At 37.6% G+C, this 18,504-nt stretch overlaps 2 protein-coding genes across 23 annotated transcripts in view; one reads left to right on the forward strand and one right to left on the reverse strand.

Moving 5' to 3' along the window:
• Positions 1-13,591, forward strand: part of bbox1 (gamma-butyrobetaine hydroxylase 1) — a 27,744-nt gene extending 14,153 nt beyond the window's left edge. Inside the window, exons 4-8 of the mRNA XM_023332502.1 lie at positions 7,585-7,783; positions 8,968-9,073; positions 9,218-9,414; positions 10,192-10,358; positions 11,809-13,591. Coding sequence (XP_023188270.1) covers positions 7,585-7,783; positions 8,968-9,073; positions 9,218-9,414; positions 10,192-10,358; positions 11,809-11,969 — 830 coding nt within the window. The 3' untranslated portion in view covers positions 11,970-13,591. The remainder of the gene's footprint in view (positions 1-7,584; positions 7,784-8,967; positions 9,074-9,217; positions 9,415-10,191; positions 10,359-11,808) is intronic.
• Positions 13,049-18,504, reverse strand: part of madd (MAP kinase activating death domain) — a 51,422-nt gene continuing 45,966 nt past the window's right edge. For 16 of the 22 annotated variants that reach the window (XM_023332490.1, XM_023332483.1, XM_023332488.1 and 13 more), the window contains 2 exons: positions 17,610-17,656; positions 13,049-15,653 (listed from right to left, as the gene is read on the reverse strand). In XM_023332490.1, the coding sequence (XP_023188258.1) occupies positions 15,540-15,653; positions 17,610-17,656 (161 nt within the window). In that variant the 3' untranslated portion in view covers positions 13,049-15,539. The remainder of the gene's footprint in view (positions 15,654-17,609; positions 17,657-18,504) is intronic. The other 6 variants (XM_023332495.1, XM_023332491.1, XM_023332501.1 and 3 more) reach the window with 1 other exon arrangement.

Raw genomic sequence — 18,504 nt, forward strand, 5'->3', positions numbered from 1 at the left:
GTCTTTGTTCTTCCAAACATTAACATAATTTCACACAACATTTAGTTCTTTAGCACAACCAACCAACTTTCTAAACAGTCGCTCTCATATACAAGTAAGTGCTGTGTTATCAGCCTGAAAGTATTTAGGGAATTTGTACTGTAAACCACATCTTGAGTGTTTTTAATTTGTTATAATTAGCTTCTTTCACTGTTAGTGTGTTATAATGGACGTTGAATGGTTTCAGCAACTAACACTTTTCAAATAATGGACTCAGTCCAGGAATTTAGATTCGGCCCTTTTCAACAATTTTTTTTTTTTTTTCTGTTTTTCACTCACAGCATTTATCTCCCTAATTGTTCACGGATCAGCTATATTTAGGTCACTTCCCACCTCTTTGTCATCTCTTTTGAAATTTCAACATCTTTGTCAGACTGCAGGGAAAGCTTAATGAACATAATGATTGGATTTTTCATTTTGTAAAACCAGGCGTCCTGCTTGGCAGTTGAAATAACACTGAAAGCATTGAATAGAAGTTGCCAAAAAATTGACTCCCGTTTGAGAAACTTCTGCAGGGCTCGGCTTGGTTTTATGCACCCAAAGTTGCAGATGGAGAAAGTGTTAGGTTTGGATTAGTGTGTTGAGGCTTGGAGCTCTCCAGTGAGAAAACAGAAAACACTGCTCACTTTGTCTCCTCAAGCTGGGAATCTAGGAGTTAGCTGCACTGTCATACTGCTGCTCTGTTTTATAAAAAGGTGTTTTTGTTGGATTAGTAAAAAAAAAAAAAAATTTACTTTGCAATTTGACGATATGTTAGATAAGATATAACCGTGTACACCCCAACATAAAACATGCTATCAGGAATAAAATCTGGAGCCAATGTTTCCCTGTTCAGTCATGACTCAAAGTTTCATTATTGAGAAGCTCAGATGGAATTTCCTTCTTTCCAAGCAAAACAGTCATTAGTTGTTAGTCAGGACAACATAACGTCTAAAATTAGAAACTGTCTTAAAACGCAGGTGTAGGTTTTGGTCCGTTTTGGGAAACTGTTTTAACACCAGAACTCGACATTCTGATCAATTTCTTTATGACGTGTAGAAAAAAATGAAAACATTTCCAGTTAAATTCTACCTTCATCCACTCCCTCTGTCTGAAGCCAGAAAGAATTGAAGTGGTGGTCTGTTTCATTTATTACCAGTTTGTTGGGTCTGTTGAAATAGTTCAGTGTCTGATTATTCTCAGCAGACGTGTCAGCCTATTAAGAATTAGGCTTTTTATGAATTAGGCTTTTTGACTAAATCTGTGGGACTTGTTTTTGCATTTTGTCTTAAGCAAATGAGCTGAGACACAATTTCAGGTAATCCCTCTCAGTAAAAATAATGATGTCATATATTCAAGGTTACTAAGGTAAATTATAATAGCTTTTAAAATTTTTAGAACAAGCACTGCTTCAGTAATTGCTGTGGTTTCAGTGTGCGACCATACTGAAAGACAATTTAAAATGCGAAATCAACATGGCTTGAATTTTTTTTTTCTCATTTGTTTTGTCCTGTTTTATTTATCCATCAGCACTGTATTTTAGGCTGAAGGTTGTAGTTCAATTGTTTGGCCTTTTCAGAAGCCATTTTAAAATGTAGTAATACCTGCAGTAATGAGTAACCTTTTTGCCCTTCTCCTTGTTTGTACCTGCTGAAATATTTTACACAAAGTTCCCTGCTGATAATCTTTTTGAACGTGCTGTTTTAGTGTTGCATATTTCACTGGTCATCCAGGATGAAGGACATAGTTAAGCTGGGTTTTGTTTCGTTCCCAGAAACAGGATGAAATTTTCAGAGGTAGCACCTGACAATAGTTTTTGGTTCATTTCTGCCTCCTTGCATTTAGCCTAGAAGTTTTCAGATCCTTTGCACTTCTCTTTTTAAAATTTCTGTTTAAAACAACTATTTATCTTTTTTTTTTACCTTGTAAATAATTAGATAGCAAAATTTAAAAAAACTTTTCTAGTTTAGCTCATGTTGTTGAATTCTTACAATTTGACTTAAATAAATCTCTAAATTAATTACATGTTTTATTGTAAAAATGTGTGAGAACTGTAAAAGGAATGCAAGTTCAATAATATTTTTTTAAGTAAAACTCCTAATAAAACCCCCCAGCTCAAATAAACCATTAGAGATATAATATCAATGAATCCTAAAAACTCACTGAATTATACACTCTGTCTTATAATAGGTTTAGAGCCATAAGCATATGATGTTAGCAACTGAGAACATATCATTTCTTTACCGAAGGATTAGTAACAATAGCAAAAAGATGTAGTCAACAATGTGATAATTTCTCTGTAAACAGCTGCTGAAATCATCCGGCTACATTTGGATTTATTTTTTTTTAATCTCACGTCACGACCAGGTTGAATCTGATTTTCTATGCTCGGCCGTTCCACAAGAGTTTATGCCATCTGGCTTTGAACCTTCCTCAGTACATTCCAGACAGACCACTGAAGTGAGCTGATCCAAGCTCAGAGATAAAACTTATCCAAGTCAAAACAAAAGCTCTGTGGATAACGGCAGTGATTGAAGCGGAGCTTTAAAGGACTCCCACCAGAGGAGAGCAGTGCGGGCCTCCAAGCTTCAGCAGAGCACAGTGAGAGCAAAGCCAAAGTGCCATGAACTGCGTAACAACCACAGGAGCCCGGGCTTCAGGTTTCCTCATCTGGAAAAGCCACTGTAGCACTTTACAACTGTGGGAGAAACAGAGGAGGGAATTGTCTGCGTATACTATCTTGTCTGGCTGTCAGAAGCTGTCCCTTCAAGCACATGCCAGCATTTTATTCCTGTGAACGCCACAGTAACTTTACACAAATGACCACACAGGAAAAAGCTCCAGGCAGTCATATAGTTTGTGTTTTTATTGCTAGGAAGTTATTAAAGAAACTCTGGCAAATTCTGGTAGTTTACTGTCTGTTAGTCATATCCTCTAGGTTTTGCAAGAAAAACAGGGTCGTTCAGAAAGAAGATATAACTTATAAAAATGTAACAGTATGTTTAATATAATCCCTAAAATGTTATGCATACTAATGTTCCTAACAAATAAAACATGTCAAGGATAACAGTCCTATCCTTGATATAGACAATCATTGTGCATCATGTTCTTGGAAAAACCCAAAAGATTGTCATGCTTAGCTTCTCGTTAAACCTTAACTTATAATCTAAAACTGTAAAATTAAAATTCTATTACTTAGATTTTATAATTCGCTTTGCAGTCACACCACATAAAGGTTATAATATGCACCTCAGATGTGACAAAAAATGCAAACCCTTTAGCCCTCACCCCTGGAAAATACCATTCAGTTGCAGGTTAAGGGGTTGATATATATAATATATAATGGTGGCAGCATTATGCTGTGAGGATTCTTCTCTTCAGCAAGTAGAAGGAAGCTGGTTGGATGATTTAGGAACATGAATACCGTACACTTATGAAATAAAACCCCGAAAGACTTGAGACTCAAACAGAGATTAACCTGAAACTTACCTTTGCTAATCTGAAAATGTTAGCAAAGGTAAATTTAAAACTGAGTTGAAGAAACTCATGTTTAGTTAATAAGGAGGCAGTTCACTGCTGCAGGACACTGGCTCTTATGGACTGCAGATTAAGATCAAAGCATGTCCATGCTCTAAAAAGGTCCAGTCAAAGTCCAGACCTAAGTCTTGTTCTGAATCTCTGGCAAGATTTGAAAACTGCTTTCCCATCTGTTTTGAGTTGGAGTTTTGCAAAGAAACGTGGATAAAAGTTTGGGGGGTTTTTTGTGGCGTACAACACTGTTGAAGAAAAAACCCCTAAAAGGTTTGAGGTTATTTTAAAATTAATCATCTCCACACGTGGTTCTACTTTAGCTTATACTGTCCCACCTTTCCGTAATACAGCAATCTGCAACGTTCAGAAAGATTTCTGGGAGGTGCAGTCCTAGTACGTTTTTCTTTTTCCTCTTCTGCTTTTTTTTATTTTCCCTTATATTTAGGCAAATACACAGAGTTACATCAGGTGTGCTTGTCTTAAATGTTTTTTTTGTTGCTTCTCATGCATGTCAGTACACATTCATCAACACAGACTGCAGGTAGGACAGCATGTCCCTGCACGAAGCTTTTGACCTGATGTAAATGCCTATAAAGAGAAATTTTCATAACGGGTTTCTGATCATGTGAAGCTCCTCCACACTTCCAGTGTAACGTGCTCACATGAGCTGATGGTTCAGTTGATATACAGTATTTCTTCCAGTCCAATAAGGCGCATCTCGTGGTGGATGCTCGAGACATCTCACTCCAGCAGCCTTCCCTTCTGAGTCTCTTGCTCTCACAGCTCCTTATTTTCATACTGTGTATGACTTCAATGCCATGTCTGTTGTCAGTGAGGCCCGCTGCGTTCCCCACCATCAAGGCCCTGTGCAGCTGCTCTGCCTGCCTCTGGCTTTGCTTGCGTGTGTGGAAGGACTGCAGCGTCCCAGAACAGAGTCATACTGTACGTTCAAATGCTAATAACTGCTAGTGAGAAGAACAGTCTCTTTGAGTCAAGTCATCCCGACTGAACTAAAATTAAGCCTGGATAACTATTGAATTTTTCATGGCATTTCTGGTGATCCTGCAGTGTCACGTCAGTATATATTTTAATAAATGCGTGTGTCTAAGAACATTTTCTCTGAGATAACTTTACTGAATTCAGAATTACTTTAAGGACATGCATCGGGTCAAATATTTTTAGTGCTTTGAGAAACAAGCATAGACTGTGTTTGACTTTTGAGGAGGAGGCACAGCATCCAGTGAATCTTTTTTTTTTCAAGAACATCATGTCTTTTACTAAAGTATTCATATCTCTCCACAGTTGATTATGTCTCTACAGAGTTTATTGTTTTTATTTGGATTTTAAGTTCTAGAGTAATTCTTTTGAAAATGGGAGCCATGGCCTCTGGGGAGCGCTAGGGAGGCTTCAGAAAGTTGGAAAGAGAATGAGGGGAAAAAAAGCAAAAATAACAAAATTTAATCCCATACATCTTTTAAACTCTACATATATATTTTAAAAAATCAAATCTGTTTTTCAATTATTATAAAATATAAGTTAAAATAACGTATTGAAATATTATTTGCCATGTCCATCTTTCTGACTGCCTGCAAGTCAAATTCATCCAGCAGTTTTGCTCCTCGAGCTAACGTAGAAGTTTCTGATAACATAAAGATCTAAGGAGCTGTCCAGCAGTTCTGTTGTGAACTGTGGTGATGAAAGTTTTATTACGATTAAAAGATATACATATTTTACATACATATACATATTACGTACAATCGAAATAGGGGATTGTCATGAAAAATTTAATCAGGTAATATATTATGATATGGACATCAGATTTATAAAATCATAATATATTACGTGATCAGAATTCATTTCCAACTAAAATCAGAAGGTAGAAGTTATTTTTTAACAAAAACCAAATGTGATCCAATTCTTTGTGGACTTTTCTGCCTCAGCCACTAACAGTTTTCTTGTGGTATTTCCATTTTTGATACCTCCATCGATCTTGCCATCAATTATGACTCACATCCCTGTCCCACCTGAGTTCCTTCATCATGGTTCTGCCACCACCATGTTTCATGATGAGGATAACTTGTTCAGGATGTGTTTACTTAATGTCACTTTCAAATTCAAGGTATTTTTGAATTGGTTAGCTTTTTGTATTCCAAAAAGTCACCATTTTGACCGTAGCATATTTTTCCACATGCTACTTTCCTTCAGTGCACTTTTAATGACTCAATTCCTGGCTCTCATCCTAAAAGGCCAGATTTGTAGAATATAAAACTAGTAGTTTGAGTTTGGTCTTCATGGCGCTGTTTATCCCGCAACCTTTTTCTTTCTTTTTAGCATTAAATTCGTCATCCACGCTTCATAAAACTGCTTTCACACAGCCCACACATGATTGTACTTTTAGTTTCATCTGTTTACAACTTGACCCGATTCTGAACTTTTCACTGTTTAGGTTAAAAGGCCCTCGTTATTTTCTTTTCACCTCACATATCTAACATTTGTGATTAACTCTCCCAGTCGTAAACAAGCTGCTGTGCGTCTCTGATTACATGATTAGACGGTAGATATTCAAGCAAGGTTCTCATCTTTTGTTCAGCCCAGCAGGCACATGGTGAACTGTCCTGATAATGGTGAGCGTGACAAGTTTCAGAATGAGATTTGTGCTGAACTGCTGCTGGGACTGAACACGTACAGGAAGACTACAACCCGAGCCAGAAGCTTTCTGTAAAGATCGACGTCCTGAAGTGAAAAAACTGAAGCACTGCTTATTCCTGTGCACGTTTCCCAATTAATTATAGCATTCAGGTTTGACCTTTGCCCAGGTTTCCCATGCTCTCTCTGTTTGCCTCCATCCTCATGACACGTTTTAACAGGCAGCAGATCCTTGAAGTGAGTGAGTTGTGAAGCCAGTAACTGATCATTTGTGACAACAGCCTGGAGGGAGGTCCGCGAGTCATGATGACCACCGTGCTCCTGACTCGTGTAGCATCGGTCTTCGCGCCTCACTGGTTTTAAAAAACAAGGCAATAAAATCACCGCTTGAAGTTGTTTTGTTGCGTCTTTAAATTTTCACAGGCCTCAGCAAACAGGCGTATTTTCTTTGGTGGTTTTGGACACTTCTCATGAGAATAAATCATGCTTGGTTTTCAGCAGGAACATTTTGACTCTGTCAAATCCTCGGTTTAGTTCTTGTAGGCTGCTTTGTGCTGCAGCTTTATTAAGCTTTGTTTTGAGCATAGCGGTTACTTAAGAGACACAAGGAGGCGCCATAAACATCAGACAGGTACACACTTCGTGTGAAATCCCCCCCATCCCCCTACCCACAAATGTACTTAGCAGCTGTTCCTTTGGAAGTCGCTGGAGGGAGGCTGCATGGAAAAAGGAGTGAAGCCAGCTGGGTGGAGAGCAATGGGAAGATTCTTTCCATTTCTGTCTGTCTTATGGAGACGTGCTGTTTTTTTTACTTTTTTTTTTTTTTTTACTTTTTAGAGAACCATTCATCTTCAAGTGAGCAGCAGAGTTTAGAATATTATTCAGCTCCAATAAGCAAAGGATGCAGTAATGGATTTGGAGATAAATTACTTCCTTTCTAGAATAAAACAAACCGTCATAGTTGATCTTGTCAAATGCAAAAGAAAGTTTTTAGGACAAGAAAACTGGAGAAAAGAAAGTGTCTATCTAAAAATGTTTGTCTAGCAGAAGTCTTTTTCTCACAGTAAACAACATAACTAGATGTCAGATGTTTTATAATGCCTGAATTCAACATGTGCTGCACATCTGGACAGCTGTGCTCCATCTTATCAACACAGTCCAACTTACATGGAGGATTTCTGAATGGTGTTTGTCTGTGATTAGATTTACGGTTGTGTCCTGGATTAAAAGTCCATTGGAAAATAAAGCTTCTCTTTTATTAACAAGAACCCAAAACTGGTTCCTAACAGACACAAAGAATGCAATAAAGAAACATCAACGTGAATGCTACCAGCTGTAGTTTCTATGGAGCAGCTTAGGGGTAAAAACCATAACGTGTTTGCATTTCAGAGCGTTATTATTGGGACGCGACGCTGCGTATTCCCCAAGCTGACTTCCAGGAAGTTCTCCATGACGATGGGGCTGCGCTCGCCTGGCTCCTGGCCCTGCGGCGAGTTGGTATCGTGCACCTAAAGGGGGCGCCTGCAGAGCAAGGTCAAGTGGCCAGACTGGCTGAGAGGATTGGATATCTCAGGCTGACGTTTTACGGGTAAGACTGTTTACTGGAAGCACATTCAGCACTGTGACTAAGCATAAAGGTTGTGGAGAATTTTAAATTAAATCAACACCAATTTGTGCTAATATTACAAAAATGTAGGGCTTTTACATATTCATACTACTTTTTTGAAAGGTTGGATCGCTTTTACAATAAATACCTTGAAATATTTTTAAAAATTACAGTTGGGTGCACAAGGTTAAATTTAATGTTAAATTAATAGTAGTACTTGGGCTGTGAGTATTTATCCCTCCCTTGGTCTTTAGAAACTGTTCTAAGAAAACAACCAGTTTTAACAAACTTAACCAATTCTGATAGGAAGAGCGGTCAAATATCCAGGCAGAATTATGCAGGGAGTAAAGACATGTTTATTTTTACAGCTTAACCAGATATTAGTGGGGATTATTGCATACTATATAGTGATTTTGTTTGAACCTTAGTTGACTAGAGAACTTGTGCATTAGTTTTGTTTTTTTTTAAGGTGAAAATTATTCCACGTTGAAGAAAATAGGTGAAATGCGTCTTAATTATTTACTCTTATGATGAGTGCATGCAAACTTCTCTACATTCAAAAGGAAGTCAACCTTTTAAAGCACAGATGTATAGAGACCGTATGCACGAGTGATTCATCTATTGCTTTGGTTCATATTGACTCCAAAGTTGAGCTTAGTGACTGTTTCTTAGCCTTTTTCAATCACAGCAGTTCATCACTTTGACTTGCTGCAGGGCTGATAGTTTGATGACAGAGAAAAGGAAAACAAACTACAAGTATTCCATCTTTCCAGAGGAATATCCTGGTGCACTCAGCTGCAACTGAAGTTTGAATCAGAAAGCTCTTCCACCAGCAGGAGATGATCTCATTCTGCAGGAAGAGTCTGCCATGAGAGAAGTTGGTAATGACTCGAGCTTCGTCCAGAACGAGGCGTACAAACAGAACATTGAAGATAACTTTAGCTCATTAGCGCTCGACTCATGCTGCATCTCAATGAAGGATCTACTTAAGAGTCTACAGTCTGAGCATTCCTGTGAAGCTGCCCGGTTTCCCCTCAGGGATCCCTCCGAAGTTCATCTCATCTCATCCTTTTCTCCTCGCTGCCTAATTGTCGTTGCTGATCTTCTGTTGCCAAAGTAGAATAATTAAAGTGGGGTTTATTAATGAATGTTATCTTTGTCCTCAGGCATACATGGCAGGTCCAGGACAAGTCCATGGCAAACAATGTGGCGTACACTTCAGGGAAGCTGAGCCTGCATACAGACTATCCAGCTTTACACTTTGCACCTGGGGTGAGTAAAATCTTTCTTAAATGCCGTTTAGAGGATTAAACAGGAACGGGATCAGCGATGAATCATGTCTTGGCATTTGGCCTCCATGACTTCAGAGCCTTAAAGGGAGCATTTGCTCAGCATGTGTGCCTCGGCCTGCTGTAGGTGCAGTTCCTGCACTGCATTAACCAGGCAAAGGAAGGAGGGGAGAGCGAAGTGGTGGACGGCTTCCACATGGCCGAGCAGCTGCAGCGAGAAGATCCGGAGGCCTTCCGGACGCTCACCTCGCTCCGTGTGGACTTCACCGACACCGGGACGGACTACTGCGACTTCATGCTGCAGTCCAAGAATCGGATCATCGAGTAAGTACCAATGAGACGTCAGGTGACTGTTTAACAATACACACACATCTGATTTGGTGGTACATCCTGTAACTGTACGACTGTGTGTGTACAGTTATTTCATTTGGAATGGAGACACTGCCATCTGCTGTTCAGAAATATTAAAAACTGAGATCTATTTTCTTTGTGACTCTAAAAAAGATGTGTTCAGGGCCCTTTGAATTTTGATCCACAACATAAGTCTTTGGCTGAAAAATTCATGAAAATTTAGGATGTCTTGATCCATTTATTTAAATCCACGGGTTCACAGTATATTTGCTTATTCCAACATGTGAACATTGAGGTGATTATAAATTACTTTGACAGAAAACAAATCACAATCAAAATTTGCTCAGTTGCTCAGCTTCCATGATTATTGAAATAACTGTCAATTAATCTAGAAATGGATGAATTGTTAACTAAAGTATAAAGTCTCTGAAAATAGTCACTGTTATTGCATTTCAGGCAAAAAAAAGTTTATTTTACTTATAAAAGGAATTTAGTTATATGTTTGATTTTTATTTTGCATTTTTGATATTGTACAAAATCGACTCCAATTTAATCTTCAGAATAATCAATAAATTATTGAAATATTTGGTAGCTGCAGCTCTACATTTTCCTATGTACTGTTTTATATAGGTATAAAACAGGATGTTTAAAAACATTACAGTTTAAGTTAAATAATGTCTTGGAAGAAAATTGTTTCAGCTCTAAGCATCGAAACTCGTCAAAGTCTAAATCTGTAATATCTCTAATCAGTGTTGACTCCGAGGGAAAAGTCACAAAAATAAACTACAACAACGCCACCAGAGACTCTGTGCTGGACCTCCCCTTACATCAGGTCCAGCCCTTCTATAGAGCGCTGAAGGCCTATGTGGACATCATGAGCAGACCGGAAAACGTGGTCACCTACACCATGAAGCCAGGTCAGTCTGTCACTTTGAAAATGAAAAGTTTACATATACTTTATTTACCTGACCAACACAAAATAGATCATTGAAAGATTCAGTTTCAGAATCAGACTCTATTGATCTCAATAGAAAATTTATTTGTAGCCTTCTGGGCCATACATTTATCTCAAACATTAATCTACTAACCAAATTCATTAATTCTGTGTAAAAAAAATATGCTGTATAAATACAACACAAGAGAAGTACATATAAAAAATACCAAAAGCTGCAGGCATCATCTATACTCAACAGCCTAATTGCAGAGAAAATAAAATACTTTGAGTAACAATTAGTTCTGGACTTGGGCATAATATAATACGGACCTGAAGGCAACAGTACCAATGTACTGTATGTGTTCATGCTGGCTGATCATTTTTCCAGCCACTTCTTTGTTCTATAGAGTTATACAATAGTCTTAATGATCTGGGAGCAAACATTTACAATACTGTGTAGACTATTCCTGTATATTGTCTAACAAATAAAGGAAAAGGTTCAAAGACTTTTAGCAAATATTAAAATATTACAACCATTAAAAGTCTCCATAGTAAAGAGATCCTCTGTTGGTTCCTCTTGACAATCAGAACTTCAACTGACTATCAAACACAGTCCTGAGATACTTTGTAGATGATATCTACCTTCTCATTGTGAGTTTTGCTCATTTCTAGAAGCTCAGACTTTTAAAATAAAAACGCTGGATTGCTTTAGACAAATTATGATCCAGGTATTGTCTGAAGGCAGTTGCTTTCCACTGGGTCTTATTACGGGACAGCAGAGGGACACCACACTTTTCAGATAGCTAAAAAAATATGCATCTCCATTCATTTTCACCTTTATTTATCAAGAAATCTTAGGAAAATAAATGTAAGTTTGTGTTGTAATCAACAATCTGTAGAGATTTACAAAAAGCAAGGAGAGTGTGTTTTCAGAGTGAAGGACGTTGCTCTGCAGGCTGCTTCAGCTTGTCGTAAACATGGTGAACAACATCTTTGTCATTGTTAAGGTCGCGGTGACATTAAAACGTCACTGCCATCTCTGTCACAGCTGGCTAAATCAAGTTACCAATATCTAGCAAAAGTCATGACATGCATCTGTGCTGCATCTAGCAGCTGAGATTCAGGACATTAATGTGCAGCAGGATGGATCTGTTGGCTCCCACAGCATTATTTCAAGCAGTAAACGTCCAACCCATTGGTAACCTCTGTATGCACTGAAGGACTGTCCTATAAAAAAAAAAAAAAAAAAAAATTCTCATTATTAGATGGATAAAACCGGATTTGTTTCTGCCGTGTCCTGAACTTTAAATAATGCCTGACCTTAAGCTTCTTGACGTTTAGCCTTTCTGGTTTGTGTTATACATTACCTGCACAATACCATCTCAGATCAACAGCAAACACTCTTATGTCTGATCCTGCGTGTTTTATTCCAGGTGACATTGTGACCTTTGACAACTGGCGTCTGCTGCACGGCAGGAAGAGCTACATCAGCAGGCCAGACAGGCTGCGACACTTGGAGGGTGCCTACTTGGACTGGGACGAGGTGATGTCTCGTCTCCGGATTGTCCGCAGAAATGTCCACGGGGACGCGTGAGCGTTGGACAAAAGGTCACATTTACATAGAAAGACTTAAAGCCTCTTCTAGGATCTGAATCTTCTATTAAAAACTACACATTGGTCTTAAAAAGTGCTGACAGAATTAGATAGCAAGCTAAAAGCAAAGTCTATTTAATATACAGATTGAAGCCTGAAACTTGTGCAACGCAACAATGCAACGATGAATACGCCTTGTTTGTAGATTTAAAAGGTGTCTTTGGAGTTTGTTTTTTTTTAATTAAACCTAACTATGTGGTATTTCACATAAAATATGCTCTAATTTATTTTTATTTTTAAATGTTATTCCCTGTTCTGATTAAAATATCTGGCATACATTTTTTTTATTATAAATATTTTTGTGTATTTTGTCTGATAAATATCCATAAGAAAAATTTGGCAAAAAAGAAAAGATTAAATATATTTAATGCTGTCTTTTTACATCTTTGAACAAAAATAACCAAGGACAGACAAAAAGCAGATGTTTAATGATTGAATTTTTTCCAAGGGAAAAAAAAAACCTACCCGAACCTACCAGGCTGTGTGTAAAAATGTTATCGTTCTATTCTCAGCCTTCAATTGTTGAATTAAGAAATCACTTAAATCCAATTTGTCTGACAACATAAAGTACATGTTAAAATTACAAAGCACAGCAGCATGTTTTGACAGGATTTGCAGGAGTTCCCTTTTATTTTGAAAGAAATCATGATTCCTTGCATCACAAAGATATTTTGACAAATGTCCTGAGACGTGAAGTTAATTGCAACAAAGTTCACATTTTTCTGTCTTTGTAAACAAGCCGTCATGTTTCTCGTGCATCCGTGACTATATTCACACAGGTGCATTTTTTTTAAAGTGAAAAAATGAATATAGCACATTTTTCTTGTAAGAGCTAATTTGAAAGAAATTGGTTTTAGTTTATTTATGGGCAACTCTGGTCTCAAAGTGGTACCATTTGTACTTTTAAGGGTTTAGTATGAAGTTAAACAGCCATGTTTCAAACCATTTCCTGCAATAGATCTTACAAAAAAACAACACAAATTTAAGTGTGTTTTGTCAAAAAAAATCAAATACAACTGCTTCATTTAGGACAACTTTATTATATTGCCAAAGCTGTACATAATCTATAAATACCTTTTTTTTTTACCTCCAAAAACTGGAATGCTTACACCTGGCATCTCCTTACTGTTTCCCTCTCTTTCTCAGCCAGTGAGAACAATAACAGAGATGAATTGTAATATTCCAGATTTAAAAAAAAAAAACAAACAAAAAAAAACTTTGTAGCCAAAGCAGAATTCGCAGATCAGTTGGAGATGAAACATCATCTTCTCAATGACATCCTGAAATTTCTACCTTGCACAGTTAAGTTACTAAAAATACAAGCATGTCAGGATCAAAATAAAACCTCTTCCAGTGATATTACTGTAGCAATATATTGCTGATCAGGAAACTGTTCGCCACGTGACCACACATGCACTCACTCATATACACACACACACACTGTGGAATGGGCCTGTTTTTCACTGTCATGGAACACAAAGAGAACTTAAAGACAAAATCTCCTCACAGAGTCGGTCATGATTATACATGTTGGCTTGAACACGTCTGCAGGGTCGATCACATGACAAATATCTGATTACAAACGTCATTTTGAGACCAAATTAGGATTTCTGTCATTGTTCTGTCTTTACATCTGTAGTTTTGGATTCTGGATTTGACTTTGATTTCCATGATCCAAAACCCCCTCAGGTTTTCTGCCGGCTGCTCATCACAATTTAACATTTACATTCAGCAACTCACTTCCTGGTGAAAAAAAAATGTACAGTAAATTTACCATTTCATGTTTGGCAAAAAATCTGATCATTTGTACTTTTTAAATTGGGAGGTTTTCAAACTAATTAATATAAAGTAAAGCCTGGGTGGCTGAATCAATTCAACCCTTCATAAATTCATACATTCGTTTCGTACCCAAGTTTTCTGCTGCTAAGAAAAGTAGGGAAAAAGTAAGAAATCCATCCATTTTCAGTCCATGAACAGATATTGGTTGAAAGAAGTCCAAGTAAAAATAAGATGGGGACATGCTTGGTATACATTGTGAAAATCTTGTAGTTTCTGTTGGATTCAAAACTATTTCTACCAAGGAATGTGATGCATCTTTTCTTCTGTTTTAGTCCTAGTACAAGCATAATGGAGATGATATTAAAGCAGGTGAAATGTGAAAATTGAAGCAAGAAACGACTAAAAATGGAAAGTTGGGGAAATAAAAACTGCTTATTAAACTTTAAATAAAAAATCAACTTTGTTTATGCTTAATTTATTAAACTGCTGCTGCACTTCTCAAATGCTGCTTTTCATAAGTGAATCCATAAATCTGTCCATAAATCAAAACTTAAAAAGCTCATTTCTGCTCTAAAAAATGTTAACCTTCAAATAATGCAGATAGAGCTGGCTTTCCTAAGCGTTCTTCTCCAGTCAGCCCATATGTTACATACAGACCCATTTTTCTGCTTGCAGAGGATGTTCTGTCTACCAGTTGAAGTTGGAAGAGAATCTAACTTTAATGATAAACCACCATGAAATGTTCAGTTTTCTGTCTTGTGATTGACCGATAATTAACCATAGAGGACACTTTGAAAAGTCATATCACACTGTATATTCAGTAAACACACAATAGAAAAAAAAACAAACAAAAAAACATCTTACATTCTTCACCCTGTGGGAGCCAAGAGAACCCGACTCTGGCAATGGCTAACTACTTATTAAGTATTGCACATCAAGCAAATCAACATTTTGTAACTTTTTTCCAGAGAAATGTACAGTCTAAATGCATATATTAAATAAATACTATATATAGAAATATATATATAATATTTATTTTCATCCTTATAGTAACATGCAGTTAATACCAGAGGAGCACAGACGAGAAGTTTTACAGCAGAACTAGAACAGTTATTCAGCCTGGTGGGCAAGAGAACACATCTGAGAACACCGAAAGTATTTTAGGACCAAACACCATTAAGAAGAGTTTACATGCGGTGCTCTAGTGCAGGATGCAGCTGCTTTGTCACTGCACTCTAACAGGGTCTCCCGGATGCTTCACCAGTTTCAACTTGGACAAACTGGAACTTTACAGTAATCACACGTCACAGAATAACACAGAGCTGTATGGAGGCAGGCAGGAGGTGGTGAGCTGCGCTGCTGCACAGGACCTGCATGCAGCCTGTGGCTCAGACCTGGCGTTGCCGAGGCCTGCACACAGAGCTGATGAACTGCTTCTCCGACTCCAAGGAGCAAGCAAATGTGGAACTAGTTGGGTTTGGAACATCAGGACAACAACGGAGAATGTTTGGAGTTATTTACACGACATCAAGGACCAAACATGTCTACACAACTGGATCTATAAAGGATCAGAGGCTCATATTTATACAGGAGGAGGGAGGGGGAGCAGGGATTGTGTGCTTAGATTTAAATTTGGGGATTGTCTGGTTAAAGAGAGATGAAGTTCAAGTAGAGAGGCACACCGAGGATGAGGAAGGACGTTAAGAAGAGGGAGGGGAGCAGGAGGTGTTGACTAGCTGGGAAGGGGTCTTGGTGAGAGCAGCTTGGGTTTTCCTTCCGTTTCCTTCCCCTTCACAGCCGCCACGTAGGAGAAGAGGCAGAGGACAGAGTAACAGATCTGATGTGCCTGCAGAGGAGGAACAGAGGCAAATTATACAGGAAATAGAACCAGTAATAAGAACAAGTTAAACCCATTAAAGTAAACAGACATCAAACACTAAAACTGTAAATGCACCAGTCCTTAAAGGAGCAGTATTATGTATTTTCAGGTACTTAGTGCCATTTTACAGCACAGCAATTAACTATGTTAACTTTAGTTGTTATAAAAATACTAAATATATCAGATATGATTTAAAAGAATTTTTACTTAGTAGTTTATCTCCTTGACATTGGTCCTCTGTCTCTAAAAATCCTGCTCTTTCTGAAACTCCATGAGGAAGTCATCATCTCCATTAACCCTTGAACTTTTTTTACCAGTGTTGCATTGAGAAGTAGCTTGTATCGAGGTCAGCTGGTACACAGTTCCATCAGGTATTTGCTAATTGCTGCTGACTAGTCTGAAGGAGCTGAGTGGGGGAGTCGTGGGGTGGGAGTGCTCTGTGAGCCCGAAGCTTGTAAGCTTGGAGGCAGCAGCACTGAGGAGGAGCTGCACCTTGAAGGCAGTGTTAGGTCCACCCAGGCGTTTTGCACAGATCAACTGTTGCCACGGGAGATTAAATGATTTCTCAAACATGCATGAAAGAATCAAAGCAACATCTGTAGGTTCCTAATGAAGAACTAGGACTATACCATGATGTAAAGGTTAAAAAAAAAAGTCAACTGTACATAATACTGCACCATTAAGAGGCTCTGCAGATGCATGATACAGAATAATACAGCAACTTTCAGGAATATTAGATCTGCATTTTTTTTAAATTAAATTAGAAACTTCATAGGTCAAATATAATGTCGTGCATCATGCAGAGCTATCTTAGCTGCTCATATTCAAAACTATTTGAACCTTGAGCGTTGCTTTACTGCAGGTTTGTGCAAAATTTAATACGGCACGCAGTAAAAGCTTTTATGATCCTGTGGGGAAAGAGTTACTGATGTTGCTCAAACTGGAAAAAGTTACAAGGTCATCTTGGAGTTTAAATCCAGGATCAGGCAGGTCATGTAGGAATGCAGGAAATATAAGACCATGAGTAAACTTCCCAAGAGTGGTCTAAAAGCAGAGATTACGCAAAGTGCTCTGCACTCATTGGGGAACAGAAGCAGACTTCTAAGAAATTAAAAGCCTCAATCCCTTCAGCTGTGCACCTTCATCAACTGCTAAAGATCTCGGGATGCAAAAATGTATTAATTAATTAGTTAATTACTTTAAAAAACACATCAAATTTCAGCTAAAATCGGAGTTGAGCACCAAGAGCTACATCAAAGAGTAGATCTAAATCCAACTGAATTTGTGTTGCAGGACATAAAAATTTATGTTTAGGTAAGTTTACAAACTTTGATTTTGATTTTTAATTGTGATAAATGTAAAAAGAAAAAGAACAAGAAAAAACTTTTCACCCCAATTTAATTAGAAAACCTTAAATGATATCGAATTGTGTTGGTGCGGCATGTTTAAAATGTGCAAACATTTAACAGGTACCAATATTTTTGCAAGGTACTGTATTAATATTATATATTTCATCAGTTTCTTTGGATGTTTCTTCATCTAAATTTAATAATTTCACCAACTATTTCTGGGGACTTTTGTTTGAAAACCTGATAATATCTCATGCTTTTACTCATATATATATATATATATATATATATATATATATATATATATATATATATATATATATATATATTTGGCCGGTTTTTTTTACCAAAAAAACTGCCAAATTGTATCTCTTTGTCCTAAACAATTGGATTTCTTTCTTACTATCATGTATGAGACATACATGACAAACTAATCACCCTGCACACGGCAGCTGAGTCATCACCATATTTAGTCACAATACATCCTAAAATACTCTAGGCAGAGGGAGATTATGCTTCAAACAACGGCAAAAAGCTTTCTAGCTCTGATTAAAGACAGAACAAGAGGACTCACCATGGGGGTCTTGTACTTGTGGATCACCACTTCTTTAGTTTCAGGAACTATGTCGGTGCAAGAGACAAAACATAGAATTCAAAGGCAGCAGGAAATTGGATGAGTTCATGATTGAGAGCTTCAGGGAAGTTACAGGGTTGGAATTTCAATTATGTGTACAATGGGAAGTGGACCAAGAAGTTACACCGTAACAGTCAGAAAGCTTGTGAATAAATTTACAGAATTCAAGCCAAGGATAAGAGAGCTCTGTTTGGGAAAATTATGTTTTACTCTTTGCTACTTTTCAAAGAGAAGCAGCTGGTATCAAAATGACAAACAGGCTGCTGGTGACACATCCATGGCCCACTAAATGGACAAATAAAACACACAAGTTACTTATAACAGACTGTAGAAGTTATAAGATTTGAACGATTCAAAAAGAAATAAATAGAAAGACGACCTCCTTTTTCTAACGCTTTCCCCTGTGACCTGCTGCCACAGAAGAGCAGCTAGAAGAGGCTAAGACCCTGCCCAGAGGACAGACTGACTTTTCATTAGTAACTGTGAACCCAGAGCAGAGATGAAGAGGCTGAGATCTGGACAGATGTCGGGGGATTTTGGAAATGCTAAATCCCTTAGAATCAACCCCCGTAAAGCAGTCGTCCCACCTGAGATCCCAACTGGTTGAGATACTGAGGCGGACATTCAGCAAACGACGACCACATGAGGAATAATGTCAGGATGGATGTTCAAAGCAAAACAAAAGCAAGTGATGAATGAAGGAGAGGAATACTTATTTATACAAAGAAGGTGAAAAATAATCAGCATAGTGATGGAATAAGGAAATAATCCGCATGAATCTAGTTTTTTTTTTTTTTTTTTTTTTTTTTTTTTTTGAAGAAGAAGAAAGGTGGCA

This window comes from Xiphophorus maculatus, chromosome 4 (assembly GCF_002775205.1).
Source record: "Xiphophorus maculatus strain JP 163 A chromosome 4, X_maculatus-5.0-male, whole genome shotgun sequence".
Taxonomy (NCBI): domain Eukaryota; kingdom Metazoa; phylum Chordata; class Actinopteri; order Cyprinodontiformes; family Poeciliidae; genus Xiphophorus; species Xiphophorus maculatus.